At 45.3% G+C, this 19725-nt stretch overlaps 1 protein-coding gene across 3 annotated transcripts in view; it reads right to left on the bottom strand.

Moving 5' to 3' along the window:
* Window positions 1-3816: 3816 nt before the first annotated feature.
* The window catches only part of LOC130363065 (mitochondrial amidoxime-reducing component 1-like), a 44601-nt gene continuing 28692 nt past the window's right edge, over window positions 3817-19725 (bottom strand). For 2 of the 3 annotated variants that reach the window (XM_056568387.1, XM_056568386.1), the window contains exons 4-7: window positions 12068-12208; window positions 6888-6952; window positions 6744-6815; window positions 3818-4045 (exon numbers count right to left, since the gene is read on the bottom strand). In XM_056568387.1, the coding sequence (XP_056424362.1) occupies window positions 3874-4045; window positions 6744-6815; window positions 6888-6952; window positions 12068-12208 (450 nt within the window). In that variant the 3' untranslated portion in view covers window positions 3818-3873. Of the gene's footprint in view, window positions 4046-6743; window positions 6816-6887; window positions 6953-12067; window positions 12209-19725 lie in introns of all 3 variants that reach the window. The other variant, XM_056568385.1, reaches the window with a different exon arrangement.

Genomic DNA, 19725 nt, shown 5'->3' with positions numbered 1-19725 from the left:
GGTTCCCCAAATTCGGTAGCATTGTCGTTCCCCCATTCCCCCCCCACCGACTCACACACACACACAGGCAACCACACATGCGCACACACACACACAGACAACCACACATGCACATAGACAATCTTACCTGACTTGCGCTGCGCTTCTCTTCTCTCCGGTGGCGCCCTGACGAGTGACGTCACTGACATCCTGTGCGGGTCTGCGGAGGTACGTCACATGTGCGACGTCCCTCTTCAGACTCGGGCCGCCAGCCAACCAGAGACGTAGAAGAGGTCGGGGTAAGTGAAGCCTTCCGGTGTAATGAAGAAAACTGTGCCCTGAAGTGGAATGTGACCCTCTGCATAGGGACACAGTTGAGGGAGGGTAGTGGGAATGTAATGAGAGGGAGCGGCCTGCAAAGCAGAAAACTGTGTCCCTGTGCGGAGGGTCACATTCCGCTACAGGGCACAGTTTTCTTCATTATATCGGCATTTAGCGCTGCTTGCACGAAGCAGGGCTAAATCCGGGCGTCGGGCAATGCAAATTATAAATACTTGGTGCGAGCTGTGTCGGCCGCTCGGCGCCCCTGTTGCTATGGCGCCCTGTGCGGCCGCACAGCTTGCACACCCCTAAGGCCGGCCCTGGGGTCAGTATGTAGTAACAATTCATGTGTGGAGGTATTAAAAGAAAAAAAGGAAAAAAAAAGAAATACATTTTATTGTATGTGGTGCGCTCCTATATAGCTGTGGCTAATACATGGGTGAGCAGCACATGGGGCCCCCCGTGACCCACTCTTGCCCAACATCCCCATGAGTTGTCAATCTACCCCTGCATCCTGCTGTGGACCTCACTGCCAGACATCGGTGACTGAGGGGTTAATTTGCCGACGCTGGGCTGGTACATGACACGTTTGTGTATGAGCGGAGTTTCCTGTGATGTCACGCATATATAATTAATTAAGCTAGTTACCATGGACAGTATTTTTTTGCAAGAAAGGTGGCAACCCTAATTTGGCAGAAATGTCCCCCCTGTTAGGCAGCAGTGTCCCCCTTATTAGGCAGCAGTGTCCCCCCTATTAGGCAGTAGTGTCCCCCCTATTAGGCAGCAGTGCACCCCCCTATTAGGCAGCAGTGTCCCCCCTATTAGGCAGCAGTGCACCCCCCTATTAGGCAGCAGTGTCCCCCATATTAGCCATCAGTACCCCTATATTGGGCAGCAGTGTCCCCCCTAACAGGCAGCAGCAGCAGCACCTCCTTATACTTACCACCTGCGGCTCTTCTGTCTTCCCATCGCATGTCCTCTTCCTTTCTCTTCCTCCGGCATCTGATGACGTCACTCATGCGCCGGAGCACAGAGTAAAAGCTCGGCCTCTTGTGTTTGCCGGCTAAATGTAGCCGGCGGGCACAAGAGTGATTGACAGGGTGAGGAGCCAATGGCTCTTCACCCTCCATGAAGTGAGCACAGGGGCATGACTGCGGGGGTCCAACGAGTCACCTGCTCATCTTCTTGGATCCACTTGTATGGTCTGCCTTCTGCCAGGCTCTAAAAGTGGATCAGCTGATCAGTGTTCCTCCCCCAATAAGAATTGAAATCACCCCCTCCCCCCCCCCCCCCCCCTCACCGTTTTACAAAACAAAGTCTTACCTACTAAAATATAATGGCATAAAAGTAAAAAAAAATTGCCCTCATACAGGGTATAGGGAAAATAAAGAAAGTTATCAGGTCAGAATAGGAACATTCTGGGGAAACTTATTTTGTTAAAAAAGTTTGATTATTATTATTTTTTTTTTTTTTTAAAGCAGTACAGTAATAGAAAAGCGTGTAAACATGGGTATCATTTACAGGGGTACTCCGCTGCTCAACGATTGGAAAAAACTGTTTTGAACGCTGGAGCCGGCACCGGGAGCTCGTGAGGTCATAGCCTGGCCCCCTTATGCCGTCACACCCCGTCCCCTCAATGGAAGTCTATGGGAGGGGGCGTGACGGCCGCCACGCCCCCTCCCATAGACTTGCATTGAGGGGGCGGGGCTATGACATCACGAGCTCCCGGCGCCGGCTCCAGCGTTCAGAACAGTTTGTTCCAAACCCTGAGCAGCGGAGTACCCCTTTAATCGTTTGGACCCTCAGAATAAAGAGAACTACGTAAAAACAAAACCCCCAAAAGTTGCAAAAGTGCGATTTTCTTTTAGATTTCCCACCATAAATAATATTTATTTGGTTCACATCATACATTTTATGATAAAATGAAAGGGGTCACTACAAAGTACAATTGGTCCCGCACAAAACAATCCTCATGTGGGTCTGTGGATGGAAAAATAAGAGTTATGGGTCTTAGAAGGCGAGGAGGAAAAAAAAACAAAAACACAAAGATGTCCATGTCCTCAAGTGCTGTGCATATATTGAACCTCTGCGCATTATATATGGAAATTTTCTGTGCATGTATGTATTTAAATGTAATACATATGGATACAGTATATAGCTAAATAATACACACAGGTTTAGTATTGAAAAAGTAAAAAAAAAAATGTTTACAGCACAACATGGAAGGCAGCTCATTTGTGTTTCAGTGGGTGGGGTGGCTGATGTGTGGGAGGGAGAAAAGTAACCTCAAACTTACAAACAAGGGATCCTGGGACTTGAAGTTGGAGGGAGGGAACTCCAACAGGAAATTGATAGCCACAATGTTATGGTGGACATAGCCATTTAGCCCCAAGACAAGCACAGATCCTTCCTAATCAGGTAGAGGTAGAGCTGGGCGGTATGACCAAAAATGTGTATCACAGTATTTTTGTAAGTTATGGCGGTTCCACGGTATTAAACGGTATTTCCCCCCATCATGTGACCCGTGGGCGCTGCTTCTCTAATCCCCCTGCCCCCCCGGTTTATCAGCCCAGCGCTGCGCTGTCCCCCACATCAGGGAACTAATCATGTTACCCGCAAGCGCCGCTCTCTTCGTCCTCCTGTGAGATGCGGGCTGCCGGAGCTGGAACTCTGTGCTGTACTACATATTCCTTGTGGCCGGGCTGAAAAAATAAACAAAATAAACTTTAACTTACCTTCTTCCTACGTTCCCCCAGTAACGGCCTCACACTGGGGATGGGAACGTCACAGAGCCGTCAGCCTATCACCGGCCGCCGCAATGTCCCGCCTCGGTCGGTGATAGGCTGACGGCTCCCCAGTGTGAGGCCGTTACTGGAGCAACAGGGGAACGTAGGAAGAAGGTAAGTCAAGCGGCGCTTGTGGGTGACATATGATTATTAGGACAGCGCAGTGTTGGGCTGATAATTCATGGAGGGGGGGAAGAGGATGATAATTTATTCATTCAAGAGGGGGGGGGGGGGGGGAGAGGGGGCCCAACCAATATTGCGGTATGGTAAAAATTCATATCGTGCAGGAAAGAAATTTCAGTATTCGGCATGAACCGGTATACCGCCCAGCACTACCTCCAGGTATCTTTCCATCCTGTAAAATCTGGGCTCCCTCTGGGCTGCCACAGAGATGACCCATCCACTTCAGTGGAAGAAATAAGTCTATGATGACTTGTTACCTGGAGTTTTGGATGGTAATTAGAGATGAGCGAACTTACAGTAAATTCGATTCGTCACGAACTTCTCGGCTCGGCAGTTGATGACTTTTTCTGCATAAATTAGTTCAGCTTTCAGGTGCTCCCGTGGGCTGGAAAAGGTGGATACAGTCCTAGGAGACTCTTTCCTAGGAATGTATCCACCTTTTCCAGCCCACCGGAGCACCTGAAGGCTGAACTAATTTACGCAGGATAAGTCATCAACTGCCGAGCCGAGAAGTTTGTGACGAATCGAATTTACTGTAAGTTCGCTCATCTCTAATGGTAATAATAATAACAGTCTGTGATTGGTTGATTCAGAACACAGAATTTTATTTCATGAATGTCGCTTTCATATTGGCTGCTGGGAAAGACACTTGGTATGTGATGTGGTACACCGGATCCCCGACTCTTACTTTGCCCGTCTTCAGCACCTTCATGAACTGACCAAACAATGGAGACGATTTATAGACTTCTTTGTCCTCCTCGTCACAGAGACGATAGCTGTAAGAGAGAACAAGAATGTCTATAATGGGGACACGGAACATTCTGTATTGGACATTTAAAGGGGTACTCCGGTGGAAAACAAATGTTTTCAAATCACCTGGTTCTAGAAAGTTATACAGATTTGTATATTAATTCTATTTAAAAATCTTAATCCTTCCAGTACTTATCAGCTGCTGTATGCTCCAGAGGAAGTTGTGTAGTTCTTTTCAGTCTGACCACAGTGCTCTCTGCTGAGACCTCTGTCATGTCAGAAACTGTCCAGAGCAGGAAAGGTTTGCTATGGGGGTTTGTTCCTGCTCTGGACAGTTCCTGATCTTGTTGCCTTGTGCCCTGTGAAAGCGTTTCTGTGTGATCCATTGCCTGTGTATCCAGACCCTTGCCATTGCCCCTGACTACGAACCGTTGCTGCCTGCCCTGACCCTCTGCTACGTCTGACCTTGCCTTTTGCCTAGTCCTTCTGTACCGGGCCTGACTCAGCAGTCAGTGAGGTTGAGTTTCTATCGGGTGGAACGACCTGGGGGTTACCTGCCGCAGCAAGTCCATCCCGCTTTGCGGCGGGCTCTGGTGAAGACCAGTAACCCCTTAGATTCCGTTCCCCTGGTACGGCCCACGCCATCACCTCACTGACACAGAGGATCCACCACCCGTGTCCTCCCCGCATACCAGTCCGGATCCTGACAGTGACTTTAATTATTTATAAATTTTTTTGCATTTATTTCCGCTGCAAATTATGTATAAAATAAGAGCTGATTCTGCAATATTTCTGCTCCATTTACCATGAAGCAGAAAGGGCGCCAATCCACAGAGGAATTCAGCAAGGCCTTGTTCACACGGGGGAAAATTTTGAAAGGTCTGCCCAGAAAACATGAGCGAATGTTCCGCAAATAGCATGATCCACGCTAGGACCATTCAAAAATGTGCTGTCTCCATAGACAGAAATGCATTTCCGAGCTGAATTCGCAGAAGAAACAAACATGTTGATTCTTTTGGCAGAACATAGCCTAAGGCCGGAATTTCCGTGCATCCACTCAGATTTCGTTTTTCCAAACTAGCAGTGGATTTATGCAGAATTTCTTACGCTCAACACACCAGAAGGAAATCAGAGTCCCATTGACTTTAATGGGACTCTTCCAAGGAATTCTGCAAAAAGAATTGACAATTTTTGCAGCGGCAGAATTTCTGCAGCGGCAGAATTTCTGCAGCGGAAATTCTGCATTAAAAAATCTGCCGTGTGAATGGGACAACCAAAATTTAATTCCCTGCAATGTTAAAGGGGTACTACCATGGAAAAGTTTTTTTTTTTAATCAACTGGTGCCAGAAAGTTAAACAGATTTGTAAATTAGGTCTGTTAAAAAATCTTAATCCTTCCAGTACTTTTTAGGGGCTGTATACTACAGAGGAAATGTTTATCTTTTTGGATTTCTCTTATGTCACAACCATAGTGCTCTCTGCTGTCCATTTTAGGAACTGTCCAGAGCAGCATATGTTTGCTATGAGTATTTTCTCCTGCTCTGGACAGTTCCTAAAATGAACAGCAGAGAGCACCGTGGTCGTGACATAAGAGAAATCCAAAAAGATAAACATTTCCTCTGTAGTTTGCAAATCTGTTTAACATTCTGGCACCAGTTGATTAAAAAAAAAAATAAGTTTTCCACGGTAGTACCCCTTTAACTTCATGGAGCACAATTTTCTAGCTGAATTTCCCCACGCCGTGTGCACAGTGCAGCAAAATCCCAAAAACAATTGCATTGGAATTTATGAGCGGAATTTTTCTACCGAATTCCACACGGAAATTCCGTTGCGTGAACATGGCCTCACACAGACTGCCAAAACTCAACATGATTTAAAGGGGTTATCAAGGAAAACATTTTTTTTTTTTTTATATATATATATATATATATCAACTGGCTCCAGAAAGTTAAACAGATTTGTGAATTACTTCTATTAAAAAATCTTAATCGTTTCAATAATTATCAGCTGCTGAAATGGAGTTGTTCTTTTCTGTCTGGCAACAGTGCTCTCTGCTGACATCTCTGCTTGTCTCGGGAACTGCACAGAGTAGAAGAGGTTTGCTATGGGGATTTGCTTCTAACCTGGGCGGTTCCAGAGACACGTGTCATCAGAGAGCGCTTAGACAGAAAAGAACAACTCAACTTCAGCAGCTCATAAGTACTGAAAGGATTAAGATTTTTTAAATAGAAGTAATTTACAAATCTGTTTAACTTTCTGGAGCCAGTTGATATATAAAAAAAAAAAGTTTTTTCCTGGATAATTCCTTTAAGTTTGGCTCGCAACTCAAGACACAACACAGCCATTTTGTCCTTTCTGGCAGCTAAGACTATTCCACCCTCAATATTCTAAAGCGGTAGGGCCCAGTGATGCTATGTAGACCCCTGCAAGGTACCACCTGATAGGCTCCCCCTGTGGGACTCAAAAAGCATGCTAGGGAACCCATAGCCCAGCCCGTTGCAACCACTTTTTAAGCCTTAAGACCGCGGACTCTTCTTCGGTGAACAAGCCTACTCTAGATCCCCGGCCCTACAACACTGTCATGATGGTCAAGTCCCCTCCAGCCTACTGCCCACCAATGGCACCAGCTTGACACAGCCATGAGACCACTGGAGCAAAGATACAATGAACCCAACCTGCATTGTCATTGTGTCCCCCCCCCCCCCATTACAACCTGTCACCAACCTGCGCAGCGTCTCCAGCGGTTCCTTCATGTTTATTATTCCGGTATCGGGATCCACAGTGGTCAGGATGCATCTGTCAAACAAAAGAGACAGTGACTCACCGGTACCAGCAGTGACCCTTGTTGTAAAACAATATGGCGCTCACCTGGGACATGGCATGACGCGTTTCAGAGTCACCTGTCGGCCAATCTGTATTTCCTCCCAGGTGTCCTGCAGATCAACAAGAATGAATAATGACAGAATCCGGTGAGGGCAAAAATTACTAGAAAACGGAGATACAGTGGCCCCTCGACCTACGATGGCCCCGACATACGATCATTTCAACATGCGATGGCCTCTCAGAGGCAGCATCAACATCCGATGCTTTTGTATGTCGGCGCCATCGCATAAACGGCTATCCGGCAGCGCAGACTGCTTCAGCTGCCACCGGATAGCCGTTTACGGTGCCCTGTGTGGTCCGCTGACGATCACTTACCTGTCCTCGGGGCTCCGGCGCGTCCTCTTCGGGATCCCCTGCATCGTCGGTGCTCTCCATCGTCGTCATCACGTCGCTGCGCACACCGTCCCATCATCCAATAGGAGCGGCGTGCGTAGTGACGTGATGGCGGCGACGGAGAGCGAGGATGCCTGGGAAGCAGAGGCCTTGCCGGAGCTTCGGGGACACCTCGGGGACGCGGCGACAGCGATGGACGGTGACATCCAGGGCAGCGGTGACGAGCGGTGACAGTCCGGAGCGGCGGGGACACGTGAGTACAACTTCCTCAAACAGTGGTCTACAACCTGCGGACCTCCAGATGTTGCAAAACTACAACACCCAGCATGCCCGGACAGCCAACGGCTGTCCGGGCATGCTGGGTGTTGTAGTTTTGCAACATCTGGAGTAGAGATGAGCGAACTTACAGTAAATTCGATTCGTCACAAACTTCTCGGCTCGGCGGTTGCTGACTTTTCCTGCATAAATTAGTTCAGCTTTCCGGTGCTCCGGTGGGCTGGAAAAGGTGGATACAGTCCTAGGAAAGAGTCTCCTGGAACTGTATCCACCTTTTCCAGCCCACAGGAGCACCTGAAAGCTGAACTAATTTATGCAGGAAAAGTCATCAACTGCCGAGCCGAGAAGTTCGTGACGAATCGAATTTACTGTAAGTTCGCTCATCTCTAATCTGGAGGTCCGCAGGTTGTAGACCACTGTCCTATACTTTACATTGCACGGATCCCTCAACATGCGATGGTTTCAACAAACGATGGTCCATTTCGAACGGATTACCATCGTATGTTGAGGCACCACTGTATAAGTGAACATTTTATGCATTATGTAGGTTATTGCCAAATAGCAATTCCATAAATATATATACACATTTATATATCCCTAATTGGGGGTCAAGTCCTGGGGAAAAAATTGTAGGAACTCACCAAAGATATCCATTCAAGGACTGGTCCTGCAGGACTCATGCTAATGGGAACAGTGTTGCTGCTGTTGAAAAAGTGCCGGGACTCCGTTCCCAACTGTTCCTGCAGGGTTTGAGCCTTGTCCCTAATGGATATTTGTGTTTGCTGTCAGGGGTGTAACTATAGGGGGTGAAGAGGTAGCAGTGGCATCAGGGCCCTGTGACTGAGGGAGCCCCATAAGAAGACACCAGTAGTATGAATGACATATGGTAGACATGGGCCCCGTAACCGTTACGGATTAGGGCCTAGTAGGCACAAGTCACGCCTCTGCTTGCAGTATACAAGTCAGATAGTGAGACCCCACTCAGGTCCATGCATGAAAACCCTCCCACTTCCCCCCAGGGTCTTGGTCTTTGCCTGTAATGTTCCAGCAGTGACCCTAAGTGACCCCATGTGAAGCAAACAAGGGGGCACAGCATTCAAAAAAGGAGCATTGGGGCACATCTACTACCCTGGCAACTGCCATGTGGTGCACAAGTAAGTCGGCTTTCTTTGAGGCGAGGGTTCTATATCTCAACACAGGAGGATAGGATGATGCTGTGTAATAAAGAGGGTTAATACTAAACGTTTCAGAGCAGGAATTCCCCTTTCCTCAGGTAAGGCCTCTTGTCGATCTACTAGTCTATATACCATAGCTGCTGGTGTGGGTCTCACCTGCTAAATCACTGCTGAGCAGAAAAGTGGCACCTTTTTTATGCTACTATAAAGTCGTGCTTTATGCTGGGACTTAGAAAATGAGAATTTAAAGGGGTATTCCAGGAAAAAAAACTTTTATATATATATATATATCTCAACTGGCTCCAGAAAGTTAAACAGATTTGTAATTTACTTCTATTAAAAAATCTTAATCCTTTCAGTACTTATGAGCTTCTGAAGTTAAGGTTGTTCTTTTCTGTCTAAGTGATCTCTGATGACACCTGTCTCGGGAAACGCCCAGTTTAGAAGAGGTTTGCTATGGGGATTTGCTTCTAAACTGGGCGCTTCCCGAGACACGTGTCATCAGAGAGGACTTAGACAGAAAAGAACAACCTTAACTTCAGAAGCTCATAAGTACTGAAAGGATTAAGATTTTTTAATAGAAATAATTTACAAATCTGTTTAACTTTCTGGAGCCAGTTGATATATAAAAAAAAGTTTTTTCCTGGATAACCCCTTTAAGTCGGAGCCCAATACATACTGAGGCTTTCTGACATACACAGTTGTAAACGTTGTTCCACATTTCCACCCCTAGATGTCGCTGGTGAACTAAACCTGTGTTTCCCAACCAGGGTTCTTCCAGCTATTGCAAAACTACAACTCCAGAGGCTGTCCGGGCATGCCGGAAGTTGTAGTTTTGCAACAGCTGGAGGCACCCTGATTGGGAAACACTAGATTAGATTATGAACTGAGATGTACTTTAGTCAGAGTTTTCCATTGATTCTGTCTTCACGATAGTAAATTTATATTTAGATTGTGAAGGTCCGACTCCCTGTACCCCGCTCTCCACCGATCAGTTGATTAACCCCTTCATGACGAAACCAATTTTCTTTTTTTTGTTCATTTTCATTTTTTCCTCATCGTCTTATAAAAGCCAAAATTGTTCCACCGACGGGGCCATACGAAGGATTGTTTTATTGTGCTTGGTAATTAAATCACTGAAATCACCCACAAAATCTATGGCAAAAACGGAAAAAAAAATCCTATTTATAGTGAAAAAAAGCACAATTTTAAGACTTTTTTTTGGGGGGGGGGGGGGGGGGGTCATTTTTAAGCAGTGCTCTTTAGAGTAAAAATAACACGTTATCTTTATTCTGTAGGTCCCTACGAATACAACAATAATAATAATATAGGGTTCTTTCTTTTCTTTTAACTTTAAAATACATAAATAAATATGCTTAAAATCGCCCTTTTCGGACCGCGTATAACATTTTTATTTTCCATATAAGGTGCTGTATGAGGAATCATTTTTTTTGCGCCGTGCTCTGTAGTTTTTGTTCATACAATTTTTTTCAATGGGACTTTTAAATCCTTTTTTGCAAATTATTTTTTTCTGAAATATGATGTGACCAAAAAAAAATCTGCAATTCTGCTGTTTGGTATTGTTTTTAGTTTTAGTTGTTTACCGGACAGGATCATAAACATTACATAGTTTGAACATTTCCTCATGCAGCGATATTTAATGTTTTTTTTTTTGTTGTTGTTGTTTTTTGTTGGTGTATTTTTTTTTTTTTTTTTGCAAAACGAGAATATGACTTTTAGGGTCTATTCACACGTACAGTATTCTGCGCAGATTTGATGCTCAGGATTTTCTGCTGCAGATTTCAATGTAAACTGATTGACTGAACACAGCTTGAAATCCTGAGCATCAAATCTACGCAGAATACTGTACGTGTGAATAGACCCTTAAAGCTATTTAAACTATTAAACTAATTTTTAAACCTTAAACTAATTTTATAATTTATTTATTTATTTATTACACAGGGGACTATTATAAGCAATCATTGGATTGCTTAGGCCCCTTTGACACTGCCGTTTCTCCCTGTCAACAACGGCTGTTAAAGTCTCTTTTTTTGTGTGTGACTTTTACGGCCATTCTTGTGACGGGGAGCAACGGGCAACAACGGGTCCTGACGACTCCCATTTACTATTATGAGGGCGTTGTTTTTTGATGGGAAAAGCAGGAGAAAAGAGGGAGCTTGCAGTATTTTTTCTCCCGCTATTCTCCCCCCCCCGACATCCATCACACTGCTGTTTCTTAACGGCAGTGTAAAATAAGTCTTATACTGATCAATGCTATTGTCTAAAGGCCATATCGGCTCTGCTAATACATTCTGCCTCAGGCAATAGGACTGAGGCAGACTGTATTAGCAGAGCCAATATGGCCAGCATGGAGACCTTCAAAAGGCCTCCGCCAGCCATATTAACTGAACAGTACCCCACGATTGCGCTGTGGGGTGCCGATCAGACCCCCGAAACCGCTGCCAGCTGTCTTTTTTACATTTGACTGCCATAATTGCTATAGCTCATGGCATTTAAAGTGTTAAATGATCGACATCAGCATGATCGCTGATATCGATCATTAACAGGGAGTGTCGGCTGCTGCTAGCAGCCGGCGCTTGCCGTCCATGATGCGAGCTCAGCTACTAGTCCCCAACTATGCGCATGACATATATACCTTGCGCGTCGCTAAGGGGTTACAGGAGATTCCAGGGAATTTATATTGAAGTCTATCTTTACAATAGCAAATTAATATCCATTTTGACCCCCTGACTCCCGGCACCCCCTGACTCCCGGCACCCCTCTGCCGATCAGTTGATTAAAGGGGCCGCGGCACTTCTTACCAATCACAACTCCATACTAGTGATGAGCAGCATTGCCCATATTGGAATTTGCGATATTTTGTGAATATATAGATGAATATTCGTCCTATATTTGCAAATTTCACGTATTCGTTATATTCAAATATTCGCATATGCGAATAATCGCATATTCGTGAATTGGAGGGAGAAAACAGTGAGGGGGTCGGCAACTTTACTATTGGTCACTAGGGATGTTGTTGATAACCTCTGACAAGTGTATTTGCATCCTTCTAATTGGCCGACAAGTGAAAAGAAGGAATATGCAAATATTCGCACATGCGAATATGCGAAAATTCACGTATGCGAATATGCGCATAAGCGCATATACGGGGAAAAAGTGAATATTCGCAATTTTGAATATATAGCGAATATATTCACAATATTTGCGAATTTGCGATAAAAATTCGAAATGCAAATATTCGCGCCCAACACAACTCCGTACATTGAGTAGCGGCTATACTGTACCTCATCTTGCAGCTCCTCCCATTTGTTTCAAGATGGAGGAGCCAATGAATAATATGAAAGCGAAAGAGTCTCTCACCTCAGCAAAAGCGTCACATCCAGAAACCACGATATTAGGACGGAAATTTCTCGTGGACACTTTCTTTTCCAGTTTGAGGTTTAGATTCTTCACCGAAGCTTCGGAGAGCAGCAGAAGAGGCGCCAGATCAGGATACGCCACCTACAGGACGGGTTGGGGATAACAACGAAATTTAGAGAGTCAAAAGAATGCCAAAAACATAACATCGGAACCATTATGGCCTTCTCTCTAAGCAAACATCTAAGCCCTAGGTCTCCATACTGTGGGCCTCCGGCTGCTGCAAAACTACAACTCCCAGCATGCCCGGACAGCCGTTGGCTGTCCGGGCATGCTGGGAGTTGTAGTTTTGCAACATGTAGAGGTCCACAGTTTAGAGCCCTCTAAAAAGAAAAACCGATTGGTATCATATGCCCCCTATAGGTAGGTTTCAGGGAGTGCCTTGCTTGACACCGCCCCACTGCTAACAACTCAAAATCCATGAGGGAGATTTATCAAAACCTGCTGAGTTGCCCATAGCAACCAATCAGATGGCTTCTTTCATTTTACAGAGGCCTTTTTTTTTAAACTCCTTTAAGGGGTACTCCACCCCTAGACATCTTATCCCCTATCCAAAGGATAGGGGATAAGATGTCAGATCGCCGCGGTCCCGCTGCTGGGGAGCCCCGGTATCCCCGCTGCGGCACTGCGCTATCATTACAGCACAGAGCGAGTTCGCTCTGTGCGTAATGATGGGCGATACAGGGGACAGAGCCGCGTGACGTCATGGCTCCGCCCCTCGTGACATCACGGCCCGTCCCCTTGATACAAGTCTATGGCAGGGGGCGTGACGACCGCTGCGCCCCCTCCCATAGACTTGTATTGAAAGGGACGGGCCGTGACGTCACGAGGGGCGGAGCCGTGACGTAACGATGCTCCGGCCCCTGTATTGCGCGTAGAGCGAACTCGCTCTGTGCTGTAATGATAGAGCAGTGCCGCAGCATCGATCCCCGGGGGTCCCCAGCAGCGGCACCGCGGCGATCTGAAATCTTATCCCGTATCCTTTGGATAGGGGATAAGATGTCTAGAGGCGGAGTACCCCTTTAAGGACTCAGGGCGTAACTGTACGCCCTGAGTCCGCTCCCGTTCTATAACGAGGGGGCCACAGCAGTGTGTGCAGTGTTAAAGCCTCCTACGGGAGCTATAACATTGCAAAAAGAAAAAAAGTGAATAAAGATCATTTAACCCCTTCCCTAATAAAACTTTGAATCACCCCCCCCCCCTTTTCCCATAAAAAAAAAAAAAAAAAAAAGTTTAAATAAAAATAAACATATATGGTATCGCCGCGTGTGGAAATGTCCGAATTATAAAAATATATCATTAATTAAACTGCACGGTCAATGGCGTACGCGCAAAAGAATTCCAAAGTCCAAAATAGCGTATTTTTGGTCACTTTTTATATAATGAAAAAATGAATAAAAAGCTATCAAAAAGTCCGATCAATACAAAAATGGTACCGATAAAAACTTCAGATCACGGCGCAAAAAATAAGCCCTCATACTGCCCCGAAGGCAAAAAATAAAAAAGTTATAGGGGTCAGAAGATGACAATTTTAAACATATAAATTTTCCTGCATGTAGTTATGATTTTTTCCAGAAGTCCGACAAAATCAAACCTATATAAGTAGGGGATCATTTTAATCGTATGGACCCACAGAATAAAGATAAGGTGTCATTTTTACCGAAAAATTTACTGCATAGAAACGGAAGCCCCCAAAACTTACAAAATGGCGTTTTTTTCTTCAATTTTGTCTCACATTGATTTTCTTTTCTGTTTCGCCGTAGATTTTCGGGTAAAATGACTGACGTCATTACAAAGTAGAATTGGTGCGTAAAAATTAAGCCATCAGATGGATTTGTAGGTGCAAAATTGAAAGAGTTAGGATTTTTAAAAGGTAAGGAGGAAAAAATGAAAGTGGAAAAACGCTCAGTCCTTAATGAAAGTAGTGATCTGATTGGTTGCTATGGGCAACTCGGCAACTTTTCCTCTGGACGGGTTTTAATAAATCTTCCCCATGTGTCGTACCTACCCCTTTCCTCTAAGTGCGTTTTAGACTCAGTGTGCTGCCCTAGCCCTCTAACAAAATATAGAGAAAAGCAGCTTGTTGGTGCCCTCCCTGGTACCAACACTTTAGGTATTTGCCCCACTAGCCCCTATATCTTTTTAATGATTCAAGTGCACCCCTTCCAAACCTATTAATGCACCTGCAATTAAGGAAGATGAATGGAATAGTCCAGAGCAGCTGAGGGTAGTAGTCCCTCGGGCAAAGTCTTTTGTAGTGTAACAAATGGCTGGGTGGTTTTTCTGACATGGTAGGTCCCCCTGTGAGCCCATTCAGCTTTTATAAAGGGGGTGCCTTTCATGTATGAGGGAGTCCTTGACCCAGGAGTGCACTTGAGTGAGGTTAAAGGGGTACCCCCGTGGAAAACTTTTTATTTTTTTTTAAATCAACTGGTGCCAGAAAGTTAAACAGATTTGTAAATCTTAATCCTTCCAGTACTTTTTAGAGGCTGTATACTAAAGAGAAATCCAAAAAAGAAATGCATTTCCTCTGATGTCATGACCACAGTGCTCTCTGCTGACATCTCTGTCCATTTTAGGAACTGTCCAGAGCAGCATTTGTTTGCTATGGGGATTTTCTCCTGCTCTGGACAGTTCCTAAAATGGACAGCAGAGGTCAGCAGAGAGCACTGTGGTCATGACATCAGAGGAAATGCATTTCTTTTTTGGATTTCTGTTTAGTTTACAGCCCCTAAAAAGTACTGGACGGATTAAGATTTTTTTAATAGAAGGGATTTACAAATCTGTTTAACTTTCTGGCACCAGTTGATTTAAAAAAAAAAAAAAAAAGTTTTCCACGGGAGTACCCCTTTAAGAGGACCTTAACCCCTTAAGGACTCAGGGTTTTTCCGTTTTTGCACTTTCGTTTTTTCCTCCTTACCTTTAAAAAATCATAACCCTTTCAATTTTCCACCTAAAAATCCATATTATGGCTTATTTTTTGCGTCGACAATTCTACTTTGCAGTGACATTAGTCATTTTACCCAAAAATGCACGGCGAAACGGAAAAAAAAATCATTGTGAGACAAAATCGAAAAAAAAAAACGCCATTTTGTAACTTTTGGGGGCTTCCGTTTCTACGCAGTGCATATTTCGGTAAAAATTACACCTTATCGTTATTCTGTAGGTCCATACGGTTAAAATGATATCCTACTTATATAGGTTTGATTTTGTCGCACTTCTGGAAAAAATCATAACTACATGCAGGAAAATTTATACGTTTAAAAATGTCATCTTCTGACCCCTATAACTTTATTTTTCCACGTACGGGGCGGTATGAGGACTCATTTTTTGCGCCGTGATCTGAAGTTTTTATTGGTATGATTTTTGTTTTGATCTGACTTTTTGATCACTTTTTATTCATTTTTTAATGTTATAAAAAGTTACCAAAATACGCTTTTTTGGACTTTGGAATTTTTTTGCGCGTACGCCATTGACCGTACGGCTTAATTAATGATATATTTTTATAGTTCGGACATTTTTTACACTGTTTTATTTTTTTTATGGGAAAAGGGGGGTGATTCAAACTTTTATTAGGGAAGGGGTTAAATGACCTTTATTAAGGGGCGGAACTGTGACGTCACACTGCTCCGTCCCCTGTATCACCCGTCATTACGCACAGAGCGAACTCGCTCTGTGCTGTAATGATAGCACGGTGCCGCAGCGGGGATCCCATGGGTCCCCAGCAGCGGGACCGCGGCGATCTGACATCTTATCCTCTATCCTTTGGATAGGGGATAAGATGTCTAGGGGCAGAGTACCCCTTTAATATGGTGTCTAGCTAGTATACTCCAGTGCCCTGCTGCAGCTCGGACACTCGGTGTATTACTAGAACAGATCACTGGCACAGCGTGATATTAAAACAATAGACCTCTCCTCTTAACGTTTTCGCCATTTTGAATGGCTTTCTCAAAAAATGCCTCGCATTTTTTGAGAAAGCCATTCAAAATGGTGAAAACGTTAAGAGGAGAGGTCTAACACAAGTAGGTTGTTTGATTTAATGTTGGCCCAGGGATCCCTAGGGGACCAATTTTGTGGCACAGTGCTCTCTGCTGACACCTCTGTCCATATCAGGAACTGTTCATAACAGGAGCAAATCCCCATAGCAAACCTCTCCTGCTCTGGACAGTTCCTGATACAGACAGAGGTGTCAGCAGAGAGCACTGTGGTCAGAAAAAAAAAGAAATCTAAAAACAAAAGAACTTTCTCTGTGATATACAGCCGCTAATAAGTACTGGAAGGATAAAGATTTTTTAATAGAAGTAATTTACAAATCTGTTTAACTTTCTGGCACCAGTTGATTAAAAAAAAACGGAGTACCCCTTTAATTCACCTCCTGCGCTCTCTCCCGGTGTCTTCGGTATCGCTGCTCTGGTTCCCGGAGAAATCTTCCTGGCACTACATGAGAGATCTGTGATCCTGCTCTCCAGCTAAAACTAAACTTTATTTGATCTGCATTTAAAAGATTATTCCACAACAATACATCATTGTATAACGCATCCCGAGTACCCGACACATTTCGTGTGCACGAACACCCAAGGATACTCCCCGGGTACCCATGTGGGTTAATATACCCATTCCCCATATGGGAGTGGTTTTAACCCACACAGGTATCCAGGGAGCGTCTTTGACAAAGTGCATGCGCACAAAACGCGCCGAGAACACGAGAGATGTTTCCGACATGTGATTTTCTCTTGTGGACTAATCTTTTGCAGATCCAATCGAGTTTTATTTTAACTGGAGAGCGGGATCATAGATTTCTTTTTTCTTGGCAATTGTAGCGCGCACCCGGCCTGGTGTGGATTCGCACACTCCAAGAACGGAGGTCAGCTGAGAGATGACATATACTGATCTGGCGATTGGGATTATGGTGAATTTATTTTCTTCTTTGATTTTATTTCATTTTCGGATTACACTGTTTGATAAAGGTCTGGTGACAGAAATGCTCTTATGGGTACATCAATGAAGAATTCCCTGAATTTTTGGGATTTCTGAATTATCCCCCTGTAACACTCACGTTTCTGAAGACAGGAACTCCGGTGTATGTGGATCCGCTGGACCTGTGTGGCAGATGACTCGGACCGTGCCAGGGAACGGAGTCTAAGGTGCCGCTGGTCTTCACCAGAGCCCGCCACAAAGCAGGATGGGCTTGCAGCTGCAGGCGACACCGAGGTCGCTACCCCCGGCAACGGCTCGACCACACAGGCGGCTGAGGAGATGCGAAGCACAGAAGGGATGAGACAACTCATAGCCAGTATAGCTGCAGGTCAGGGCAGGCCGCACAGTAGCGTAGTCGGGACATAGCAGAAGTTCAGTAGGCAGGCGGCAGAGAAGCAAAGTCAAGGTCACAAGAGCAGGAGATCTGGTACACGGCAAGGCAATACGATGGAACGCTTTCTCTAGGGCACAAGGCAACAAAGATCCGGCAGAGAACTGAGGAGGGTGGAGGAATTTATCAACAAGACACAGGTGGTTACACTAATGAGCGTACTGGCCCTTTAAATCTTAAAGCTACGGCACGCGCATGCCCTAAGGGACGGGGACACGAGCGTCGGAGCAGGGGAAACACCCGGAGAGTGACGGACTGGGGCTCGCATGCGGGTGAGTTCCGCAATGTGAGTCACAGCCCCGTCGGCAGCAGAAAGTAAGGGGACCATACGCTAACGGCCAGCGTGTGAGGCCGGAGCACATAGCGTAACAGTACCCCCCCCTTGGTCTCCCCCTCCTTTTACGGGAGAGAAAACTCCTGAGAAGGTCACGGTCCAGGATATTCTCCTCAGGTTCCCAAGATCTCTCCTCAGGACCATAACCCTCCCAGTCGACAAAAAAAAAAAAAAATGTTTACCTCTCACAGTTTATACAGAAATGATCTGTTTAACTTTGTAGACATCAGATGAGCCGGAGACAGGTGTTGGGAGAGGATTCTTCTGAGAAACCCGGTTTACAACAAGAGGCTTGAGGAGAGAGACGTGGAAGGAATTGGAAATACGTAACGTAGCAGGTAGACGGAGTTTGTAGGAGACAGGATTGATCTTTTGTAGAATCTGGAAGGGATCAAGGTAGCGGGGACCGAGCTTGTAACAGGGGATCTTGAAGCGGATGTATTTGGATGAAAGCCACACCATGTCACCAGGAGAGAAGGATGGAGACGGTCTTCTACCTTTATCTGCTTGCGCCTTCACGCGTGAAGAAGCTAGAGACAACAACTGTCGGGTCTGTTGCCAGATGGTGGAGAAGTCACAGACCAGCTCATAAACAGCAGGCACACCGGAGGAGACTGGGAGAGGAAGAGGAGGACGGAGATGGAGTCCGTAGACAACAAAAAAGGGAGATGACCACGTGGACTCGGAATCATTAAGATTATATGAGAACTCAGCCCAGGGGAGAAGGTCAACCCAATCATCTTGGCGAGCTGAAACAAAATGCCGAAGATAAGTCTCAAGGATTTGATTAACCCTCTCCACCTGACCGTTGGACTGAGGGTGGTAGGCTGAGGAGAAGTCCAGATTGATGTCCAGACGGTTACAAAGGGCTCACCAGAACTTAGAGACAAACTGCACACCACGATCCGAAACGATATGCTGTGGAAGACCATGTAAACTAAAGACATGCGACAAGAAGTACTTTGCCAGCTGCGGAGCAGAAGGAAGACCTGGTAGAGGAATGAAATAAGCCATCTTGGAAAACCGATCTACCACGACCCAGATGACAGTGTTATTATGAGAAGGTGGCAGATCGGGGATGAAATCCATGGCGATATGGGACCAAGGAGTCTCTGGAATGGGTAAAGGCTGTAAGAGTCCTGCAGGTCTTTGCCGAGGAGTTTTGTCACAGGCACAAGTTACACAGGACCGAAAAAAATCAGAAACATCACGTTCAAGATGGGGCCACCAGTAGTGCCGGGAAATAAGAAGTAGGGTCTTGCGTATTCCAGGATGTCCTGCTGTCAAGGAAGAATGACGCCATTTCAAGACCTTGCATCTCAATATGGTGGGCACAAAGGATTTTCCTGGAGGAACTTGCTGAATATCAGCAGGAGCGGCAGGAATCAAACGGTCAGGAGGAATAATATGCTTAGGCGTGGAGTCCAAACCAATGACGTCAGAGGACCTGGAGAGAGCATCAGCCCTGATGTTCTTGTCTGCAGAACGGAAGTGAATGAAGAAGTTGAAACGGGAAAAGAACAGTGATCATCTTGCCTGGCGGGGGTTCAAACGCTGAGCAGACTGAAGGTATAGAAGATTCTTATGATCGGAGTAGATGCTGACCGGATGAGAAGAACCTTCCAGTAAATGTCGCCATTCCTCCAAAGCTAGCTTAAAGGGGTATTCCGGGATTTTTTTTAATTTGACTATGCTACAGGGGCTGTAAAGTTAGTGTAGTTCAAAATATAGTGTCTGTACCTGTGTGTGACGGTTTTATCACAATTCTTCTGTGATTTTCACCTCAATATTTATTTTTATCAGCATACAAAATGAACTGCTGTCGGATTTTTTCCCAGCTTGCAATGCGGTCGAGACCTGACACACTAGTCAGCTGATGACAGGGAGCCTGTCTGCTTC

This window comes from Hyla sarda, chromosome 3 (assembly GCF_029499605.1).
Source record: "Hyla sarda isolate aHylSar1 chromosome 3, aHylSar1.hap1, whole genome shotgun sequence".
Lineage (NCBI taxonomy): Eukaryota > Metazoa > Chordata > Amphibia > Anura > Hylidae > Hyla > Hyla sarda.
Note: the sequence above shows the minus strand (reverse complement) of the source record. Positions and strands in the feature narration are given on the sequence as shown.